The sequence below is a fragment of the Coccinella septempunctata genome, chromosome 1 (assembly GCF_907165205.1).
Source record: "Coccinella septempunctata chromosome 1, icCocSept1.1, whole genome shotgun sequence".
Lineage (NCBI taxonomy): Eukaryota > Metazoa > Arthropoda > Insecta > Coleoptera > Coccinellidae > Coccinella > Coccinella septempunctata.
Genome location: NC_058189.1, coordinates 7169862 through 7192971, shown reverse-complemented (window position 1 = coordinate 7192971; position 23110 = coordinate 7169862). Strand labels below are relative to the sequence as shown.

The following is a 23110-nucleotide window of genomic DNA, read 5'->3' as shown; positions in this document are numbered from 1 at the left end:
AGACACTACAGTATTATAATGAATTCAGAATTTTATGAGGTCCTTTTCGGAAAGTGCTCTATCCTCTGATCCAATTTCAAATTCTGAAAGGAAGAAAACGCCATGCACTTATAGTAGTGAACAATATACACCTAGTGTTCTATATATAAAAAGAAGAATAGTGTATACTACAGTGACTCTATCAAACACAGTGGCGACAATTGGAAATTTAGCAAGAATATGGCGGCTTGGAAGCATAGATTTCAATGCTATGATCTCTAATTCGGAATGCGGATTGGCTCACGTCACGTCCCGTGACCAAATCCGCCATATTCTAGCTAAAACGATGAAAAACGAGACCGCAATTGTAGCCACTGTGTTTGATAGAGTCACTGTAGTGTATACTAAAAGCGTTCTTCTTATTGGTCCTTTCGAATTCAGAAGAAATCTTCCAAGAATCAACTGATTCTTGTCTACAAGAAGAGAGGGAGCAGAATCGAGGAATCAATTCCAGTCTCTAGGGACGCGCGTTGTCATAGCGACGATGGGAGTCCTGTCGCGCCGAATCATGAATAAAATCGAGAGCCGGGTTTTCGGTAAAACTACTATCATGCTTGATGCAACATGCAAGTCGCATCGATGTCTCTTTCGCGTAAAGTGAAAGCGGCTGACGTTGTAGACTCCCAAAACAATAACAGTGGTCGGGTGACAAACCCAGAGAACTAGTGAAGCCCCTTCCATCTTCATGGTTCGGTTATCCTAACACAATTCACAGCTGATTGCTTGACGTTTCCGCTTAACCTTTGAGAAAGGAAACAACCGAGGCGTTAAACCGCGTTTTGTGTTACTACACTCGTGCTGCAGGTTGTGTGATCTTGGGGCCGGTTCCGATGGATGAAATGTAAATTTTCCGGCATGAGTGTTTGTGGGGACAGTATGTTGGACGGGTTACCATCTCCCGGTTTTTACGGCAGATCGGGTATATTAGAAACGTTCGTGCGGAATCAGTGGTACAGAGTTTTCCTCACCTTAGAAGAAGACTACCTTAGCATAACACTAGACGAGTCTTGTGAGAACACAACTACCCTTAACGGAACGTTAAATAATAACATCGAAACTCCGAGCGGTATCAGTGATACACCGGACGTTCCCGATTCGGTGGCTAATCAGAAAAGGATTGTGAGGGTGATCAAATCGGAAAATAATGGGTTAGGCATTTCCATTAAAGGTGGGAGGGAGAACAAAATGCCAATTTTGATCAGTAAAATCTTCAAGGGTATGGCTGCTGATCAGACTGAACAGCTTTATGTGGGTGATGCTATATTAGCAGTGAATGGAGAGGACCTGCGAGAATCTACTCACGACGAGGCGGTCAAGGCACTGAAAAGAGCGGGAAAGATTGTGGAACTCGAAGGTTTGTATTTTTGTGGATTTTATTTATTATTATTGAATTTTATGTTGAAAGGAATATAAGGCAGACAAGAAACGAGTGAACTTAAGTATTTCTTCAGTAGAAATCAGATATTTCCAATAATCCAGATCCTCCAGGCAAATGCACATGGCAGCATGCTGTTTTCAAGAATTTTTCCTGAAATAATATGCTGTTTATTTCTTTGAAGATTTTGTTCAAGGTAATGTTTTCGAATTGATGAACGAAAATCCCTTGTTGGATTGTCATATTATGTGGAGAGGAAAAGAATAAGTACATGAATGGATTACAGTCCAAAAAGCTGTAATTACACCTCAAATGTGGGTGTTTGCAATGCATGGTTTTGGGAACCTGGAAATTTTTGAGCTAGTATATCTTAAAATTAGAGAAATAAGTACCTGGAAAATTTTGACCAAACAGCAAAAGACCATTACCTCAAATCGCTAGAATAAATAACTCGACTAGAATTTCCAAGAGAATTTCATTAGGTAAGTGACAAGAATGAGCGTATTAGTTGAAAACAGCAGGAAACGATTTTGTTCGAAAGAATTAAGTGCTGGAAGACAATTGAGAGTTTTATAGTTGTCTAGCCGGAAAAAATCTACTAGCCATCTACTAGCTTACTGCTTGAGAACCAAGACTGGAAGATAATAATAATAATAATAACCGGACCCGAACACCACCACGAGCCCGAAAACCTGGAAAGGGCTCCAACAGAGCTTAATACTTTTGATATCTGAGATATCTGGGATAAGTGAATTTTCCTTTGGAGAGGAGTATGAAAGCCGCAAGGCTAAAGTCATAATATAGCTTTATTATCCAACAGCTTAGCCATTTACAGGATAATATAGAACAAAATTATCATGAGAACCAAAAAAACAAATATAAATTCACAATTTATCAAATGCAATTTTCACAGAAGTCCTCTCCGGGCATGAATATATATCACAATATAGGTGAATTTTGTTTACATTGCCACTCATATGATAAACTGGCGCTTTCAGGAGAATTTTATTTCGAGCCCGGTCACACCTGAACATGGGAACATGTCTCGAATATTGTTCCTCAGAAGATTGAACAGGAACACTGCAGAGGCCACGTTTCTTCTTTTTTCCAAGTTCGCAATGCCGGTTCTTTGACATAAGTATTCATTAGGTGTCCCCCAAGCAGGATAAACACCATCGGCTCGAAAAATCAAATATTTCATAAATTTTCTTTGTAAAGACTCAAGTGACCTCACATGACACTGATACAGCGGACTCCAAACTATGCTACAATACTCCAACTTAGAACGAACCGATGCATTAAATAGCAGCTTGAGTGAGTGTATATTTGTGTCTCTACAGTCCCTCATTATGAAACCATAGTTTCTAGACGCTTCAGAAACTACCTCTGAAATATGCTCGACGAAAGAAAGTGCAGAATCGAACAAAACCCCCAAATCCCTGACCTTGTCACATCTATTAAGAAAAGAGTTTTCACACTCATAATTGTACTGAATTGTCTCCGACCTTCTCGAAAAAGTAACAACCTTGCACTTGCTGACATTCAATTGCAACCTGTTCTCACCACACCAATCCTGAACAAGTAAGAGCTGACGATGAAGATGCATACAATCATATAAAGAGTTTATTATCAAGAACAATTTCAAATCATCAGCGAAACAAAGACGACCACACGATATAAATTCGAGAAGGTCATTGATAAACAAAATGAAAAATAGAGGTAAAAGATTTGACCCTTGTGGAATCCCAGATGTTGACCGATAGCAGTAAGAGGTGTAACCATTATAAGAACCGCAATGAACACGATTAGATAAGTAGGAAGATATGAGCAGTAGAGCCTTATTCCCGAAACCAAGATGAGATAACTTATGCAATGAAACTTGCTGATCAACTTTATCGAAAGCCTTCGCGAAATCAGTGAAGATGACATACACCTGTCCCCTAGTATCTAATGCTTCAGAAACAAACTGTGTGAAAACTGTTAGGTTTGTCACTGTTGACCTTTTTTTGAAAAAACCATGCGGGAACGGAGAAACATATGATTGCAGAGCCTGAAATATTCTACCATATAGAACAATCTCCAAGACCTTAGAGAAGTTATTCAGTATAGAGATCGGTCTATAATTCTCAACATGATATCTATTACCAGATTTAAAAACGGGATACACTTTGGCCTTCTTCCAAAGAGTAGGGAAACGTCCAGTATCAACAGAAAGGTTAAATATTATCTTGAGTGGCCTCACAAAAACCTCAGCACAATTCTTTATGAAAGAGCCACGGATGCCATCAAACCCTGATGTAGAATCATTCTTGATTTTATTGATGGCTGAAAGAATCTCATCATCACTTATGCTGCTGAAAGAAATATTCGGAAAATTTGTTGGAGCACAATTTCCATGGCGATAATCACATCCCGGCCTCGAGTGTACACTACTGAAATAGTCTGCAAATGCATCAACGATGGATTGCGGTTCATTGATATTCGTGTCTCTATAGAGAACTTCCCCTGGAATTCTAGATGTTTTATTTTTTCAGTGAATGAAATTCCAAAACTTCCTTTCATCATCAGGCAGTGACTCTTGAACATCCTCCAGATAGTCATCGAAGGATTGTTTAATTTTAATCTTTATGGCTCTTCTCAACATCCTGAACTGCAACAGATCCGAATTGCGCCCGAACCTCCTTTACCTCCTTCTGGCTTTGGCTTTCAACTTTATTTCCCTAATAATGACTGAAAGATGAATGAATGTTGAAGCGAAAAAACGAGGGGGTAATTGGCTACCTCAGGATCTCCTCAGATCTCCTTCGGATCTCCTTTGATCTCCTCGGATTTCCTGGGATCTCCTTCGGATCCCTTTGGGTTTTCTTGGATCACCTCGGATCCCCTTGGATTTTCTTGGACCTCCTCAGATCTCCTTGGATCTCCTCGGATTTCCTGAGATCTCCATGGATCTCCTCAGGTTTCCTTGGACCTCCTCGGATCTCCTTGGATCTCCTCGTATTTCCTGGGATCTCCTTGGATCTCCTCGGGTTTCCTTGGATCTCCTCGGATCTCCTTCGGGTTTCCTGGAAGCTCCTCTTGTGCTAGTCTGTGGTTCTTCAATGTTTCTTCCATTTTATTTCTCCACAGTTCTTCCTCGATTAATTTTCAATCGTCACTGTTGACGAATCAGGAAATTTGGATTTCATATGGATTAATCAATATCAGGGGCGTAGCTACCGCGGTATCAGTGATACGGGGCCCCCAGGCTTTAGGGGCCCCCGAATGTCTGTAAGCAAAAAATTCCTAAAAGTGTTTTCCAAAACCTCTTACAGGTTTTACAATAGCATTTTTGAGAATAACTGCTAAGACAACCATTCATTTCAAAATCCCGTTCATTACACCGAATCGATCATTGAAATAGATACGAATACTTAAAATCTGAAATTCAGAAAATTCGTGCCATCAAAGAACTTTTAGAATTAGTCCTCCTAAAATTCAATAGCCTTGCATCCAGTTTTCCGGACGATATTACTGCATGCCTTTTATTTTAGACGGTTACAACTGCAATCGCTGAAAGGAGTTTTTCAAAATTAAAACTCATAAAAAATTATCTCAGGACCTCTATGGGACAGGAACGACTGTCAGACATGTCGTTATTGTCAATAGAGGGGGGACAATTTAAAAAAATGAAATCGTCATCAGCTATGGCTGATTTGATAAATAGATTTGCTGAAATAAATGCTAGAAAAGCGTACCTTTAATGTTTGGTATTTTTGTTTATTATTTGTTTGTTTATCATATTATGTTGGTTGTATATTATTTGTTTGTATATTATTTCATATTGTTTGTATGTTATTTGTTTGTATATTATTTCGCTCCCAGCACCAAGTATGAGTTAGAACTTTTAATTATAAGTACATATTATAATCATTTCGATATTAATCGAACATTTTTTGCTACTTTTATTTTTACTTCACCCTTCCTTAGGGCCCCTCAACACATTTTGATACAGGGCCCCTCTAAGGCAAGCTACGCCACTGATCAATATTCTTGAGTCTGAGTTATTAAAAATTTTTCTCTAACTTCTCTATTTGAGAGAAACGACGTTTATTCGGAATCTATTTGAATCATTCATTGTTAGAAAACGACTCTCGTTTTCTACTATAAGAAAGAAATCATTGGAGGAATAATTTTTTCTTGCAAATGTTGAATACCTGATTGTATCCAAGGTAACATCTCACAGACTGAGTATCGACATGAAATTCATACCTTTGTCCAATAAGAATGTATTTGGTAGAGCATTTCATATTCAAAATCCGAAAAAATCCAAAGCAGAAAATGAAAAAGCAATTTGCCAATGTTTTTGGCAAAATGAAATAAAAATCTGTATTGCGTACACTGTTCTGTTTTTATTCATTTCATGAAAAAATATTTGGTTAACTATTTAAAATATTAATAATATCTGCTCAATTGTTGACACACTGCTTCGAAATCAAGAAAAGAATAGATATTCAAAAGTTTATTTGAAAAAAAAGACAGATCATAGATCTATTCCTTCTGCTGGGGATATTTGATGCCAATCATTTCTGTGTGCATCTGAATCCAAGCGTCAGCCTCCTTATTCATCTCCTCAGTAAAATAGTCTCTCCATCCATCAACCTTTCCTCTCCTTACAAAGTCAGTTAAGGGTTCATTATTATCTTTCTTGATGTTTGTTTTGGTCACTTTTCGAAAATTGTCGAACTCCATGTACTCTTTAAATTTCTCCAAGTCCTCTTCAGATATATTTATTTCTAATAATTCGGACAATTTCTTGATATAAGCTTCTATATTCTGAAAAAAAGTATTCATATATTAAAAGAATTAATTTCAGAAAATCAGCGATATATTTTCATTTTGAAAGTACCACCATAATATCTCTACCATTTTGAAATCTTCATAAAAAACGAATTCGAAATTTTTAGAACCAATCAGCTTGAATCCTTGTTCTACGTGATCAAAATATGGTCCAAATGTACCTAGAAAACGGAAAATCAGAAAAAGTACATTATCAGTATGAAAATATAAGTAATAATAATGAAAAACTTTCTCAGGTATTTGGATAGTTCGTATATTAATCGATACTCCTTTCTACATCAAAAACACCAACGTTTCGGTCTCAAATCCGCCTTTATCAAGGATTAATGAATTCACAGGAATCGAGTCATCACAATGAAATACATCAATCTGTTCCACCGTATGCTTCTTGAATGATCATACATATAGTTTTATTTCTTCACTTATATGTTACGGCTAACGATAGGTGTGAGCATTAACTTAAGAGGACCGGCTACAGTTCGATGAAATATTCATCGGCTTCAGGGAATTTCATGTTTAGCCGGCTAATGTGCACATTGCCCAAAACGAAACGGCTAAAAATGTATTCGATGGATATGCGGAGGGGTGATGTCTTTTGAATGGTCGGATGGTAGAAGACAAACAAACGCGGCCACGTGTTTGTTTCAATTTTTAGAAATATGCAAAATAGCATCGATTGCTATTGTATTAAGGATATTTTACATAACATATTACCATAATTGGTTTCCAATTTACTTTTAATGAGTTATTTTCATCTGTTTAGTAGATTAGTTTTTTGAAATCAATTCACATGCAGAAATTAGATATAGGTACAGTTTTCCAAAGGACGATAGGAACGTGAATAGTCAATTGTCCTGTGAAAAACCAGGATATGACCTCACAAGGAAATGAAGTATTAGACATAAGATAAAGAGTATTTTTTCTGTGAGAAAAATTATATTTTCTCTAGCATTCAATAATTGGTTTTATGAAAAAAATTTCTCGATTCCTGTGAAATCATTAATCCTTGATAAAGGTCCGATTTGAGACCGAAACGTCGGTGTTTTTGATGTAAAGAGGAGTATCGATAAATATACAAACTATTCAAATACCTGAGAAAGTTTTTCATTATTACATAACATGGATGATAATATGAACCGTAACATAAGTAATAATAATAATTGGGTTTCAAACTCAGACTTTTTCCCTACATTCTTTGAAATTATTGAGGTATTCCAATTTCTTTGAACCCACTGAATGATTAAGGCAAAATTACATATTTTCACTCACAGTAACCATCCTTGAAGTATCTCCAGTACTTTTCGAATCCTCCACGGAACTTCATCATGCTGTTATTCGACTGCAGGAAATAATATGAGACGCAAACATCTTTGGGGTATCTACACACGTAAATGACCTGAAAAATATTATATACAGGGTGTCTGTAAACAAATGCGAAGAATTTAGGAAGATGATTCCTCGATGAAAATAAGCAGGGATGTATAGTTCTTAAAACTATATATAATATGAAGCACTAAGTAAATGTTACTCACACAATTTTTTTAGGTCTCATAACTTTATTATTAGGGGTTGAAAATAAGAGCCTCCTATGATTTTCCTTCAAAAATTGTTTTCGTGGGATAGATTTTCGAAAAATAAAATTCTCTTATAGTTTCCCATTCGATTCTGGAGAAAATAAACGTCTCTTGCAAAATTTCGATACAGTCGATACTTTCTAGGAAGTAATAAAAATTTACAAGCAGTTCTGATCACTGTTCATTCCATTTCATCTTATAAGTGTTCCATTCAATATCTTAAAATATTCATTCTATTTTATGGAACACTTATACGATGAAATGGAATGAATAGTGATCAGAACTTATCATAAGTTTTTATTTATCCCGAGAAAAGTAACGTCTGTATCGAAATTTTGCAAGAGACTTTTTTTCTCCAGAATTGAATGAAAAACCATAGGAGAATTTTATTTTTCGAAAATCTGTACGACGAAAACAATTTTTGAAGGAAAATTTTAGATCTCATAACTTCATTATTAGGGGTTGAAAATAACAACCCCTAATAATGAAGTTATGAGATCTAAAAAAATTGTGTGAGTCACATCTACTTAATGCTTCCTATTATGTATAGTTTTATGACTCAGTGTTTTTTAGAACTCGTAAAAAAAATTAAGAACTGTCAACTCGTCATCGCCTTCCAAACGCCGTATCTTGGAGGGAGGTCGATTTCGAAAAAAATTTTGAAACTACCCCTGCTTATTCTCATCGAGGAATCATCTACCTAAGTCCTTCACATTTTTTTACAAACACCCTGTATTCGCCTAAATTGAAATATGAATATACTGCAGTAGATGAGATTATATCAAGTTACCTTACATCCTTTTTTGAATATGTCATCAGGTAATAGTTCGAAGGGTAAATGAGTTTTTATGACTCTCCTAGTTTTGGCTTCCCTTAAGGAATTCAAAATGTTTCTCCGTTTAGCGAAGTTTGCTGCTTCTTCTGGAAACTGTTCAATCGTCTCATGTTCCACCTTTTCGTTTATGACAATATCTAATCTGAAAATCAGAAATGAACAAAAAACATATAACAAGCAGATTCATCAAAAAAAATATTGAAATGCCAAGGTATATTTTGTGATCAGATATTAAGCTGCGTCTGGACTTTCAAGACCTACTGGGATGTCAATCATTCTTGAATGGACTATACATAAATCGAAGTAATCAGCGATTCTTACTCGAAAAACTTGACACGTGATGACAATTCAATTTCCCTCGCTTTAACGAAATCCAAATCGTGACTGAGTAGCCATGCAATTTCCCCCGTGAGAGTAGTACCTAAAATGTTATTGAGTGAATTGAAAAAAATCTAATTTAATACTTTACCTGATCGTGGAAATCCTGTGATCCATATATCGTCAGGCCTAACGTCGAAATTTTTCAATTCTTCTGCAGTCTTTCTATATCTCCAGGGGTAAAACCATTTTCGTTCTCCGACTTGCACGAAACCATCTTTTTGAGCTGAAAATTTACGGTGTTAATGAGTTGAGACAGGTTTTAAGGTGATATCGAACCTTCATAATCCTTTTTGAGTTGCGCGTTAAGATTCTCTTCGATATCTACAATCTCCATCTGGCTTCTAGGTTCAGATTAAAATTTACAATTACCTACCGACTAGTCGGAATATTTTATCAGAAATGAAACAATAATCATACTTACAGAACAATCCAATATTGACTTTTCGTAATATCAATAGGTTCACGAGTATATTTGTTGAATTACTGGCACAATAAGTGCGTACGTTTGATGAAGGAAGGAAGGAATTAGATGGATGCACTTAGAGTTGTATCCTGTTAAAATAAATTCTTTCTTTCGTCAACGCTTTTACGTTATCTTTTTTCCCATTTATCCTCAACTTTCTTGATATCTTTTAATTTGTCTTTATCGACTAGACTCAAATTGAGGAATAGTTATTTTCCTATCAAGTGCGGAGAATGATACTTGCCTGAACGAGTTCAGGTAAGCAGTTCAGTGCCCGCACTGCCCGCGTGCGGTAATGGAATAGCAGGCGTTTCAAGAGTTAGGTTCCTTGAATTTTTGGTATTTTTATGGTTCGTAATGATCATAATGAGAAAACTGGAGGACATGGGTGATATCTTTTTTTCGGAAAAGATCAATCAAATAAATGAAAAATTATATTCCGAATTTCATTTCATTCGTTAAAATCGTTTGTGAGAACTGAAACTACGGAAGTGTTTCTTTTGACCTCAAGAATCTACTTTTTAAATATTTCTACGAGTCAAAGATTCACCCTGTATAGATCCCAAAGATATTATAATTCGTTAGAAAATAGAAAAAAAAAATTCGAAAAACTTCGGATATTATAAACCTGGTTGGTTGAATTAATCGGGGATTTTATTATTGATTTAAAAATTAGTGAAATAGTGAATTAGGGAATGTTCAATCATAGGTTAGGCGAAAATCACGTTTTCTTTGGCTCAAGTTAACTATTCGCAAATGAAGGTTTAACTGACTGATATCTTGATTATATCGTCAATGTTTTGACAGAACGAAATTAAATAGTCTTATTTGAGTTGTTTCTTGTGTTAAGAGAGAATGCTGAAATATTTAGGAACAGAAAAGGAAATTTCTCATTAAACGTCCAGGCAATTCATGATTAATCATTGAATTTTTTTAATATTCTGCTGAGTATATTTACAGGAGCTAGGACAGGATATGAAGAAGAACAAGACTAAGTTGAACTAATGGCATTAGTTCAACTTAGTCTTGTTCTTCTTCATCACCTGTCCTAGCTCCTGTAAATATACTCAGCATGAACAACCAGGGACGTGATTCTTACTTCATTTTTTAATATTGTTTGTCGTTGGCCTGGTTCTAGCCACGATTCTACAATATTCATTTAAAAATGTAGAATATGGGAACTATTTCTTGGTTGATGGTAGTGGTTATTCCATAAGAGATGTTCTCATTACTCCATTGGGCCAGCCGAGGAGTAGGCCTGAGCATTTCTTCAATGAATCACAAATAAGGACTCGAAATCCGATTGAAAGATGCTTTGGTGTGTGAAAGCGTCGATTCCTAATATTGGCATTAGGCTCGCCAGTGAATGTGAAAAGATCTGAAGCCATTGTATTTTCAACTGCAATTCTTCAAATCTTAGCAAATAAATTAAAAAGCCCGCTTCCAGACGTTGATGAAGTTGTGTGGCAAGAGATACTAATATTTGGACTTCTTCCAGCGTGAAATTTGCACATCTCTTTCTTTTTTTTTCCATCTCCATCTTTCTGATCATAATTTATCGCCGTCACTCATATAAACTATCTCAACACGAAAAGAATTTTCAAATTTTAAATTTTGAGTTTGTTGGAAAGTGGTCATAGAAATCGCGATATTAATGTTTTTCGTCGTTTCAAACTTGTCAAAATTCATATTTCAGGATCAGTGTGGCCAACACAGAACACTAATGTGTCCCATAACAACAAACAAATCTATGAATCGACTAGTTAACTGATAGTTTTGAATATGGAGAGTAGAGAGAAGGAGAACGATCGCTGCTTTGAGACCATAGATTTTTTGTCCCCTAAAATATATATGTACCAATATGGTAGTTCATGTTTTTGCCAACAGGCGCGCTGGCCGTCACGGGAGTGCGAAATTTTGATTTAAACTAGTTGAAGTTGGCTGAGTGACCTGTTTTCCTGATGACAGATGATGGAAATATTATTATTTTCGATTTTTGATAAGAGAACAACATATGACCATAATGAAATGTTGAAGTGTGCGCTAGTGTAAGAGTGTTTCGGCATTGGAAAGAAAAGGAGAAGAGATAAAATTACCGAGAGCATTTTTGAGAGAAAATTGGAAAAAACCTTACCTCAGAAATCGACTCCGAATCAATTTTTGTGTCAAGAGCACTTTTGCGATGAAGATATAAAAAATATGATGAATTCATTTTAAACGAAATCGAAATTATCATCCCTCTTGAGAAGTTGACTCTTCTGAATAAGAATATCAACCAATAAAACTACATGGTCCAAAAGTGGATATTCTTGAAGAATTTTGTTGGCATAACATAATATATGGTTTATATCGATTCTCAGCTGAGTATTGGAAACAGAATCTACTCTAATACCTAAGTGATAAATCTGAGATTGCTACCTTTTGTTGTCTTGATGTGTTTTTTTTATTTTTTTTTTTTTTTATTTTTTTTTTTTTTTTTTTTTTTTTTATAGCAGGGGGAATCTGCGACCGTGAAAACACGGGGCTCTATCTCTCGCCCAGAGGAACCCATTTCTAGGGAACACTGTGGGGTTACTCACTCTCCTGAGTTCGCGACCCACTAAACCTAACCTGCTTTTTGTTGGTTCCGGGCATTTGCCTATAAACCATTTATCCCTTAATCGGTTGATTTCTTCTTGCACATTGTCGTGCTAGGGTTTTCATGTTCGTCCATTTCGGATATCTCTTCTTAGTATAGTTTTAATAAGTTGTCGTACTCATTTTAATCTCTCCTCAATTGATCTCTCGGTCTCCTTTTGTAAATTCTCATTCTTCTTCTGTCTTCCTCCGGATCGTAGTCCACTAGTCTCCTGAGTTCTTCGTTTGGATGTTCCTTCGCTGTTTCGAATAACTTTTCAGCTTTCCTCTTCATAAATTCGGTGATGGTTTCCCACTTCAAATCTCGATATATCTGTTGGTTCCTGACAAACCAAGGCGCATCTATGGCACATCGTAGTAGCTTGTTTTCGGTTGCCTGAATTCTTTGTATATGGCTCTTTGCCGCGAATCCCCAAGCACCTGATCCATAAGTCAGTTGCGGTCTAGCAACGGCTTTGATTATTTTCAATTTTGTCTCATTTGACATGTGGCTCTTTCTACCTATCAGCGGGTAGAGCATATTCATCGCTGCCTTGGTTTTGTCAACGGCTTCTTTGATATGGCTTCTCCATGTTAGACCTTTGTCTAGGGTGATACCTAAATATTTTGCTTCGTTTTTCCATTCGATTTCTTCTCCATCTACCTCTAGATTTGTTGTAGTTCTTAGTCTCCTCTTCTGCAGTAATATCGCTTGGCTCTTTTGTCCGTTGAGTTTTATTTTCCATTTAATACACCAGTCATTTATTTCATATATAGCTTCTTGTAACATTCCTTCTATAATTTCTGGCTTGCGATGTCGCATTGCGATTCCTGTGTCGTCGGCATATAGTGTCAGCATAGTCCTTGGAGATTTTGGTATATCGTGAATATATATGTTATACAGTAACAACCCAAGTACTGACCCTTGAGGCACCCCTGCTTCCATATATCTGGTTGTGGAGTTTTCTCCTTCCACTTTCACGTAGAATCTTCTGTTCCTCAAATAATTCCTAATCAACTTGCACAGTTTCATTGAATATCCAGCATATCTCATTTTGTAAATCAATCCTTCATGCCATACTCTGTCGAATGCTCTGGCGACATCTAGTAGTACAAGACCTGTTGCTTGTTTATTTTGGAATCCTTCTGTTATGTATTCTGTGAGTCTCAGTAATTGCTGTTCAGTTGAGTGATCTCTTCTGAATCCGAATTGCTCTGCTGGAATGAGATTCAGATTTTCAGTTTCTTCTGTAAGCCTCCTAGCGATTACCCTTTCTACTACTTTTCCTAGGGCGGACAATAAACTTATCGGCCTGTAGTTTTGGGGGAATTTCTTATCTTTGCCTGGTTTGTTGAACACTATGACTTCTGCAGTTTTCCACTTTTCCGGATAGTGTTCAGTCCTCATTATACCGTTTGCAATATTTGTGAGAGCAGCTATACCTTTTCTAGGTAATTTCTTCAACATAGCATTCGTTATTTTATCACTTCCGGGAGCTTTTCTATTTTTCAAGCTTCTGATTATCTCTTTTATTTCAAATGGAGAAGTTGGTTTTTCTATTTTGTCGTCTACTGGTGGTTCGTCCATTTCTTCTTCGTTGTTCTCTACAAGATCTTCCAGCTCGTCATTATCGTCATCAGGTCTGTAATTTATTCTCGATTCTCTTTCTATCGAGTCCGCCAGTGCTTCTGCTTTATCGATATTCGTATATGCCATTCCTCTTTCTCCGTGGAGAGGTGGTATTTTAGTCTTTTCTCTTCTCAGACATTTTTGCATTTTCCATGCAGAATGATCGATAGTATTTAGTTCTTGAACTCTTTTGTTCCATCTATTTGTTCTCATGTCCTTCAGGGCATTTTTTAGAACTTGGCTGTGTCGGTTTAGATTTCTCTTATTTATATCTGTTTTGTTGAGCCTGTATGTTTTTCTTAGTCTCCGATTTTCCCTGATGAGATCTTTGATTTCTCTGGGTGTATCACCGTGTGGATGTATCGGTGCTGGTCTCGTTATTTTCTTTGTGCTCTTTTTGTAGGCATCTATTATATTCTTTTCTAGTTTATCAACTGCTCTTTCTAGGTCTTCCGGTGTGTTGATTGTCGGTATTTCTGTTACCTCCGATTGTATCAGATGGCTATATTTCGTCCAATCGGTGTATTCTCTTGTTTGCATTAGTTCTCTTCTTGGCCCATCTCCTATTGTTAATTCGATGGGGTTGTGGTTAGAGGTTCCGTCCCACAAGGTCTCTATCGAGAATTCTCTAGTGATATTTTTCATAATTGCGATATCAATTATATCTGGTAATCCATTTCCGAATGCTAGGTACGTTGGTTCTTCAGGTCCAATAACGATAGCTCCATGTTTTTCAGCGAGATCTTTCAGTTTTCTGCCATTTCTGTTTTCCATCCTGCTGTTCCATTCTGGAGATTTGCAATTAAAATCTCCGATGCAGATTTTCGGGTTTGTTCCATCTAGTAAGTTGTTGATTTCTTCTTCCAATAGGTTATTTGGGGGTCTTTTATATACCGATGTGACTTCGACTCTTTGTCGATTTATTTCAGCTACAATCGTCACTGTTTCTATTTGTGACTCGTCAGATCTTCCTTTAAAATAGTGTTTCAGATCTCGTCTAACCAGTAAGGCAACACCTCCCCCAGTGTTTGCGATTCTGTCACATCTATATATCTCATAATTCATGATATTCAATCGCGTATTTGGTTGTATTCTTGTTTCCTGTAAGGCTATAATATCAGGTTTTCTCTCTGATATTATTTCTTCTATCTCGGGTTTTCGAGTTCTGACCCCGTTTATGTTCCAGGAGACTATTTTAAGGGAATTTTTCCTAGTTGTATGTTCCATTATTTCAGTTTACTGAACATTCCTTGGAGTTTTTTCTCCATCTCTCTTTCAATTTTCAACATGATTTTGTTGAAAATTTTTTCAGTAAAAGTGTCTAAATCGTCGGCGGATTCAGAGACTTTTCTGTTTTCTTTTGTTTTGTTGATCGTAGGTTTAGCTTGGGGCATTTTCGGTGTCTCCTTCTTCTGTACTGGTTTGGGTACTTCTTTTTTCTTGTCGTCTACTTTGGAGGGGGTGGGCTTCTTTTTCTCCTGGACTTTTAGAGGAATCGTGCTCTGCTGAGCCGATTTCTGGCCTGTTTTCCTCTTCCTTGTAACTAATTTGAATTCGCTACATCCTTTGTAGCTTGCTGGATGGCCTTCTTCACCGCACAGAACGCATGTGGCATTTCTCTCCTCACCTTTTCTGGTAAGTTCGCAATCTTTTGTGCAATGATTGCCCAAACATTTGACGCATCTGTATGGAAAAGAGCACTTGTTTTGGGCATGTCCGTACCTCTGACATCTGAAGCATTGGCTTGGATTTTCTGCCCTTCTTTTTGATTCCACTACAATGCAGAGATTGTAGAGGCGTCTTATTTCGAAAATCTCCTTTCTCTGAGTTTTTACCAGGTATAAGGGTATAAACTTTTTGGTTTTATTGGATGTCATTCTGGACACCTCGGCGTCATGGATTCCTTGGACCTTTAGATCATTTTTTATTAAATCTAGGTCAGCATCTATTGGGAGATGTCTTATAACTGCATATATCTTTTTCTCTTCCTCCATCTGGTACGTGAAGTACTCCTTACCAATCTGGTCAAAATATTTTGTTATGTTCCTGTAGTCGTCCACAGTCGAGGCTACGATCCTGATCCCGTCTTTTACGACGGTTGCTCTGTTGTAGCTGAATTTCTTCAAGTAGAGAGCTTTTGAGATCTCTACCCAATCGGCTGTACCCATCGTCGTGATGGGTGGAATTTTATCTTTTTTAGGTAACTCCGTTGCTTTTTTTGCGGTCTCTTCGTCTGAAGATGAACTTTCTTTACGCGCGCGTTTTGTGGGCGGCGCGTTCTGGGTTTTAGCAACTTGAGTTGCAAAATTTCTCTTCTTCTCCGGTTCTGGAGCTACTTCCTGTTTGGAGGAATTTTTGGGGACCGCTACCGGCTTTGCAATTTCTGCAAATGTGGGGGATTTCTGTGCCGTATTCTGTTTTGCAATTTCAGCAAAACTAGGGGATTGAGGAGCTTTATTTTTGTTAACTTCCTCTCTCAAGAGGCGTATCTCCCCGACCAACTGAGACACGGTTTCAGTCAGTTTATTTATTTGAGCCTTCAACTGCCCATTCTCTTCTTTGAGCCTTACAAGCTCCTCTGCATCTCCATCGCTAAATTCTTCGGTGTCCGTAGCTTCCATGTAGGAGCTCTCATTGTCTGAGACCTCCGACATGGCTTTTTGTCCGTATTGAACTATATGAGGTATTTCGGAATAATAATGAATATTGGAAATCCTTACTACTATGTTACTATTAAGCTATGTGGCTAAATTAAATGTTTTCTATACTATCAGAAAAATAAATCGACTCACCAGTGATATCCGTGGAACCAGCGATCTTGGGATCTGGACTCGACACTGAATACACTGAATTTGAACGAATTTCCGCTCTATAACACATACACTTATAGAACTTACAAAAAACTTCGGAAGTTTCGTAGACGGAATCATAAATTCCGCAGCTTCGCCAGTGTACACTTTCACCTCCGCTTTCACTTTTACGGCACTGTGACACTTCGACTTTCTCGTCCGCTTTCTCTTTTATGACACTTCGACTTTCTCGTCCGCTTTCTCTTTTATAGCACTAGGAGCACTGTAGCACGTCTTCTCTTGTCAAGCGAATGACTCGGAATGTCTTGATGTGTACTACTCCTCACTGCAAATTTATACAATTTTGAAGATTACGGTAAACCAACTAACATACCTGTTTTCAATAAACAATGTTAAACAAAAGTAGGTACAATTTTTTTGATCAGTGATTTCTTTTGAATTTCATTGATTTCGTCATTTATTATGAATGAATAAAGCTGATAACATAGTCCCCTCTATAATTTGACTTGTATTTTATTGCATATAATTCAGAGAACTCATATTTAATATAGATTTGAAGAAAGGTATAATATTTGAAAAATCATCAGAAAAACCACGATGACTCATAACCTAAAATAAAATGAAGGCTGTTCATTTCAATTATTCAATTTGACGCTTGAATCCCCACCCCTATAAACGCAGCAATCGCAGCGACACCTATCCTATGTTCCCCGTTTTCGGGGACAAATTTTTAGTACGGCGATCGTTCTCCTTCTCTCTACTCTCCATACTTGTAGTTTTGAAAGCCATGTTTCTTTTCTCTATGAACAAAGCATAACCCATCTAAAACCATAGTTACAGTTAACCATTGGTTAGGGTTAGATAAATCAATGAGTTGAACTACGAATGAACAACCGGCTTTTAATGTAATTTCAAGTACGGGTTCGATTATTCTTGCGGAAAACCTAGACGCGTGGAAACAGATTACGTGTTCAGAACATAATCGAACAGTATGTGTACCAATCTACGACTTGTAAGTATAGTAAAGTAGTTGTGATTTTCTTGACTTCGTAGAAAGCTGACTTCAACAATCCCAGATGACAGAAATGTGGATACAAAATCTGCATTTTGTCTATGAATAATCTCACATTCTCACAACGTCTATTTGTTGAATTTTAATTGTCAACTTCAGTCAGAAATTGTACATATTTTTTAAACTAATAAGTGTCTGAGGCAGTAAGTAGATCCCGTGATGATTTAACAGGATTCAACAAAAATGATAGCCTTAAAAAAAATTGACATTTTTGCTCATAACAAACTCAAAAAAGTATAACCAGATGGGGCCCAACAAGTTAAAAGAGAAAAACGCATGGATATAAGAAGCGTCGACTTAGTGTCCCTCCAGCATCGAACCAATGAATGACAAGCAGTATAGATTCTATTTATACCAATTTATCGATTTCTTGCCGATACGACTCAAAATCGGGAAATGTTCACAAATTTGAAGATGACCAGCATGTTAGTATCTCCAAAGAGCTAAGAGTCGACCATAAAACCATTTTAAACCATTTGCACAGAGCCGGCTTTACAAATATCAATTGACAAAAAAAAAAAACAAACGGGGGGTGACTAGGCGATGAGAAATGGACGAACGCTGGCCAAAACAGGACCAGGGCCAGGAAGGTTCTGCTGTACATTTCTGAGATTGAAAAGGAATAATTCATTACGAGTTGCATCCATATGGACAAATACTGAATTTAGATCTCTGCTGTCAATGGTTTGAAGCTAGCAGAAACGGTCTGAATTGTCCAGTAAACGAGGTGTTCCAAAAGCACAACGCCAGATATCTAATATAGTTACTCGCCAGAAACTCCAAGAGATTGCATGGAAAGTTTTGATGTATTCAGCATATAGTCCGGACCTGCAACTAGCGATTACCATGTTTGCACTGCAAAACTTCGTAAGTGGCATGAAGCAAGCTTCAAAATGCAAAAATGAAAAATTCGTCGCCAGGTATTCTATGCATTTTCGAAAGTTGGTAATCTATAAAACTTCATTATTTCAACTGGGTATGTTTTTATGCATCGAATTCCGAACTCGAAAGTAAATGGAAGAATCAAAGATAACTGAATGATAAATATCGGATACGTTGAATTCTCATCTAACAAACTGTTAATCCAGTGTATGCTTTGAAATATTTTATGGAAACTAGATACAAATTGACCTTATCACATGTATATACAATTTTCCCTCAGAGCAAGGGGATGCTCGCTGCCTGCAATAGATTTTAGCTCGAAGCAAGGGTCTGCTCATGCAGCATTCAGAAAGGGACCAATTTTATTTGCAGATGTCGATCACATGAACGTCATTCGCCAATTAGATTGTTCCTTTGTTCCTTTGTTAGTTAAATCCATTGAGAGACAACAACAAAAGTGTTGCTCTCGATAGGTTAAAAATTTTCATTTTATGTATGATACTACAAAATTTCACACAAGACTTCGTATCGGTACTTTACAACTAGTTAGGTACTGAATTTTAATTCAATAGTATCATTATTTCTTCAAAGACTGAAAATTTTTTTCCTCATCCTACAACTTCGAAATTATCGAGAATTCGAGTAGATTTCAAAAAATTCAAATTCAACACGTGCTTTACGACTTTCAGCCAACCCTTAAAACTTCAAGTCTCTAGTTCTTTTCCTTCAGAGTTTTTAAGGACCGAATTGATTTAGACCTATTCTTCTAAGCCTATCGCTTGAAAAGTTTTTGACCGAAAATTTAAAAATTAAAAATGCCAAAATGATAACGCTCTCTTTCATTTTCTATGCTGCAAGTAAGTGTGCATTATAAATAAAAGGAATACTTCATACTTACAGATGCGTTGAAATTAGTTATAAAGCTTACAGAATCACCACTGTACAGGCTGTGAATGAGTGCGACAAGTTTCAGAGGATGATTCTGCATGAAAAAATAATTACAGTTTGCTATAAAACTTTTGCCCGCAAATACTTTGTTCTCCGAGATACGAGTTTCTCTTAAAAACTGATCATTTATTCACTGCTCTGAGTAGTCTGAGCGATTAAAAATGGAGAAAGCTGATTTGATATGTCGTTGAAATATTCATATTTTACAGAAAGCTGACATTAGATACAAAAATAATGAATTGAACAAAGGAAAAATACCCGTTAATATGTTTTATTTATTTTTCAATACAATCGAACAAGGAATTAAAATAATTTTCAGTTTGAAATATCTCAGCGGCGTACCATTTTTTTCTTTTGAAATATTGAGATCATTATCAGTATGATGAACATAAAATTTTTAATTGCATGTCGAAAAAAGCCCAGACACTACGTCTTAAGTGCTCCCATATATCGTTTGCATAACTCCATCGGTTCAGAGCATTTGCTGACAGAATTTAAACAACAAACAGTTAGCATTTTCCCCTTCAGAATTAATAACCACCTGAAGTTTGTCGTACTTGTTCAATAACATCCTGTATTACTTGTGTGAAAAAAAGAGACCCTATATTCAATATATAGGGTGTATTTGAAGGTGGGGTATTTTTTTTCAACAGAAGGTAGAACTGATGATCAAAATGAAGCGTTTCGATAAAAATCACCTATACAAAACTTGCAAAATGACAAAGTTGAAAAAAAAAAAATTGAAAATAATTGATGAAATAGATCCTAATACGACCAAGACCGTTTGTTAGCTGAATTCTTGTTCGAACATTCCAACAATCGTCGTAAAAATGGTATGAAATGGGGAAACATCATAGCAACATAACTAATATAAGCACTTTCTAGAAACTGCCTCGATTTTCTATTTTTTTTCCGCCTAAATTGCACGATACAACAATTACGATTCTCTCAAGTGACTTGATGCATCTAATCCGATGAACTTGGTACTGAACCATTCATTGTCCAGCCATATGTTTATGTTTTGTTTGGTTTTTGCGATGCCGGAGTCACCTTCCACACTCCCGTACTTGAAATCCAATGAAATTTTGTCTAGAGATTATATCTCAGCCATCTTGGATATTTTATATAGCCAATTTTTGGTTAAACGACTTATTTTGATGAGTTCTACCTTCTTTCAAGAAAAAAAGCCTCATCTGTGAAAACACCCTGTATGTTCTTTCTCATTGACCTGTGATACAATGTTATTCACTCAAAAGAGGCAAAACGGGGTTTTCTGATACAATTTGAACTGGAATTGATGTGCATTGTCTTCCGTATTTTCCATTAACTGAAATTCACTACAACAGAGGAGCCTCTAACCGCTATTCACTAGTCACATCAGACTAATACATATTTCTGTATTTAGAGGAAGATTAACTCGCAGCTTTTGAAAGGTTTCTCTTTAGAATCTCATTCTCATAATTTCCCTTTCTGTAATTAGTTGTGTGTTCGAAACTGCTTTTCGGCATTAATCAGATTTTATCGATCTTCACATAGTGCTCCGTTGTAAAACTTTAATATTTATGAAGTTGCCTTTTGTTTAATAACTTCAAATGAAGATACCTGTGCCTACAGGTTTAGACTTCTGCTTACAGAGGGTACTAAAACTTCGAGAATAATTCGATTTCGTGTGTCAACTTTTGTATGGTTCATATAATACTTACTTTAGTGCTCAATGACAACAATTCCGGCAAAATGAGAAGAAAAAAGGAAAATCAACAAAGCGAAACATTTAATATTAGTAGGTATGATATAATATCTTTTGCAATAAAATAGACGACAATTGACCATATTGATTGATTTCAGAGAAAAAGAGAAAAAGTGCGCACAGTTGCCCCGAATGTCTCTAAGTTCTGCATTTCATTTTGGTCGTCATCATCGATTTGAGTTATGGGGTACTGATGACGGCAAATAAGCCAGAAACCGGTCTACCTAGTACTCTCTCGATTGACGGCGACACGTTCCATGCAGTTCACTTCTCAATTTAGATTTCCTACTAGTCCATTTCCATTAGTATCTTATAATATTCATCATATATAGATGAAATAATAAAATAATAACATAATAAAATCATGGATTGTGAGGTAGAAATACTATTCCATGTAGAGGTATGTGATTTACCTGTAATTGGAAAAGTAATTCGACCTCATACTTCATTTTATTCTTTTGAGGCAGTTGTTTTGATGATAAACTGTATTTGTCACGGTAGAACGTCATTGTTAGGTTTATTTTACACTGTTATCTGTAGGACCGAGCCAATTCCACCAAGAGGTGATAAAAGAGCTAATCGAAGATCATTTAAACGCCATCCTGGCTCGAACAGCTATGCCTGGAGCTGTGATAGTGGAGACAATGATTGTGATTGTAGTTGTGAAGTGTGTTCTAGTGTTGTGTTTTGTGTACCTGTATTCACTTTCTTTTCTTTCTTTCTTTTTTTCCATGTATGTTCGAGTAGACCATAGGCTAAATAAATAAATTTTGGAAATGGAGGACGAGAATGGATGTTTGAACTTTTTAGATATTCAGGTTAAAAGAATAAATGAACATCTTGAATTCGATATATATAGAAAGCCCACCTTCTCTGATATTCTTATCCATAGCAGTAGTGCACATCCTTACAAGATCAAGATGTCTGCATTTCATACATTGGTACACAGGTTAATTTCTATTCCACTGTCTAAAGCCAACTTTGAAAAAGAGGTTCAAGTCCTGAAATTATTAGCAAAAAACAACGGCTATTCTACTGACATAATAGACAAAATACTCTATAAAAAACAACACAACAACTTATTAACTTTAGTCTATCCACCTCAATGTGATAGTGAAATATATGTAAATCAACTATATTCCATCCCTCAGTAATAAACTTTGTAAAAGAATCAAACAGAATGAAATTGATGTGATGTGTACTAATAAGAAAAATCTAAGATCAGTGTTTTGTAGTGGTAAGGATCGTCTGAGATTTTCACAGTTAAGTGGTGTATATGTTACGGCTAAAGATAGGTGTGAACATAAACTTAACCCTTAATAACCTGAGTTATGATCACTATTCTAATTGAATAAATATTCTTTATAGAGTGTACAAGACAAAAACAACTCAATTTCTGTTTGAAAATTGTATAGTTTTTGTTTGAGAAGAATGGTGTTACATATATGTAACGCTAATAGCTACAGTTACTGAGAAATAAAATAGATTTACCAGTGAAATTTGCGTTACATATGTGTAACACTAGGTTATTATGGGTTAAGATTAGCCGGCTAAGCTTAGGTATAGCTTCGGGTATTGGCTAATGTTAGTTTCTTCTATCTTTAGCCGGCTAAACTTGAGTGTAACCACATCCCATCGGCTAAAAATGTAGAAGGAATGCGGGACGCAATTAAAAGAATGTAAAAAAATAGTAATACGAGTATAATCGAACTATTAATGTAATGCATTTTTTGTATGAATTTCACATATTTTAATAGCAGAAAAACATTTTGTCAAGCAGTTGAGAAATTGGAGAATGAACATATATTTGTTTCAACTGTGTCTCAACGAATTCCTATTGACTAATCTAAAAATCTAAACGCTTGATGACAAAATTCGAGACATGCTATTTTGAGTGTG

At 36.3% G+C, this 23110-nt stretch overlaps 2 protein-coding genes across 2 annotated transcripts in view; one reads left to right on the top strand and one right to left on the bottom strand.

The window, feature by feature from the left end:
* The first annotated feature begins 597 nt into the window (after positions 1–597).
* Positions 598–23110, top strand: part of LOC123322553 (beta-1-syntrophin) — a 274185-nt gene continuing 251672 nt past the window's right edge. The window contains exon 1 of the mRNA XM_044910500.1: positions 598–1393. Coding sequence (XP_044766435.1) covers positions 874–1393 — 520 coding nt within the window. The 5' untranslated portion in view covers positions 598–873. The remainder of the gene's footprint in view (positions 1394–23110) is intronic.
* LOC123310852 (luciferin sulfotransferase-like) lies at positions 7498–9453 on the bottom strand. Its single transcript, XM_044894536.1, has 5 exons — positions 9320–9453; positions 9132–9266; positions 8984–9083; positions 8618–8804; positions 7498–7649 (listed from the first exon to the last, which is right to left on the bottom strand). The coding sequence occupies exons 1-5, from the start codon at positions 9375–9377 to the stop codon at positions 7515–7517; spliced, it is 615 nt and encodes a 204-aa protein (XP_044750471.1). The 5' UTR covers positions 9378–9453; the 3' UTR covers positions 7498–7514.

Bases quoted from the DNA above. Each gene is read 5' to 3' on its own strand.
- LOC123310852 (XM_044894536.1), bottom strand. From the start codon at position 9,377: ATGGAGATTGTAGATATCGAAGAGAATCTTAACGCGCAACTCAAAAAG. The intron at 8,805-8,983 runs GTAAGAATCGCT...TCTGATTTTCAG, and splicing joins TCACGTGTCAAGTTTTTCGA to ATTAGATATTGTCATAAACG. The intron at 7,650-8,617 runs GTAACTTGATAT...AATATTTTTCAG, and splicing joins TATTCAAAAAAGGATGTAAG to GTCATTTACGTGTGTAGATA.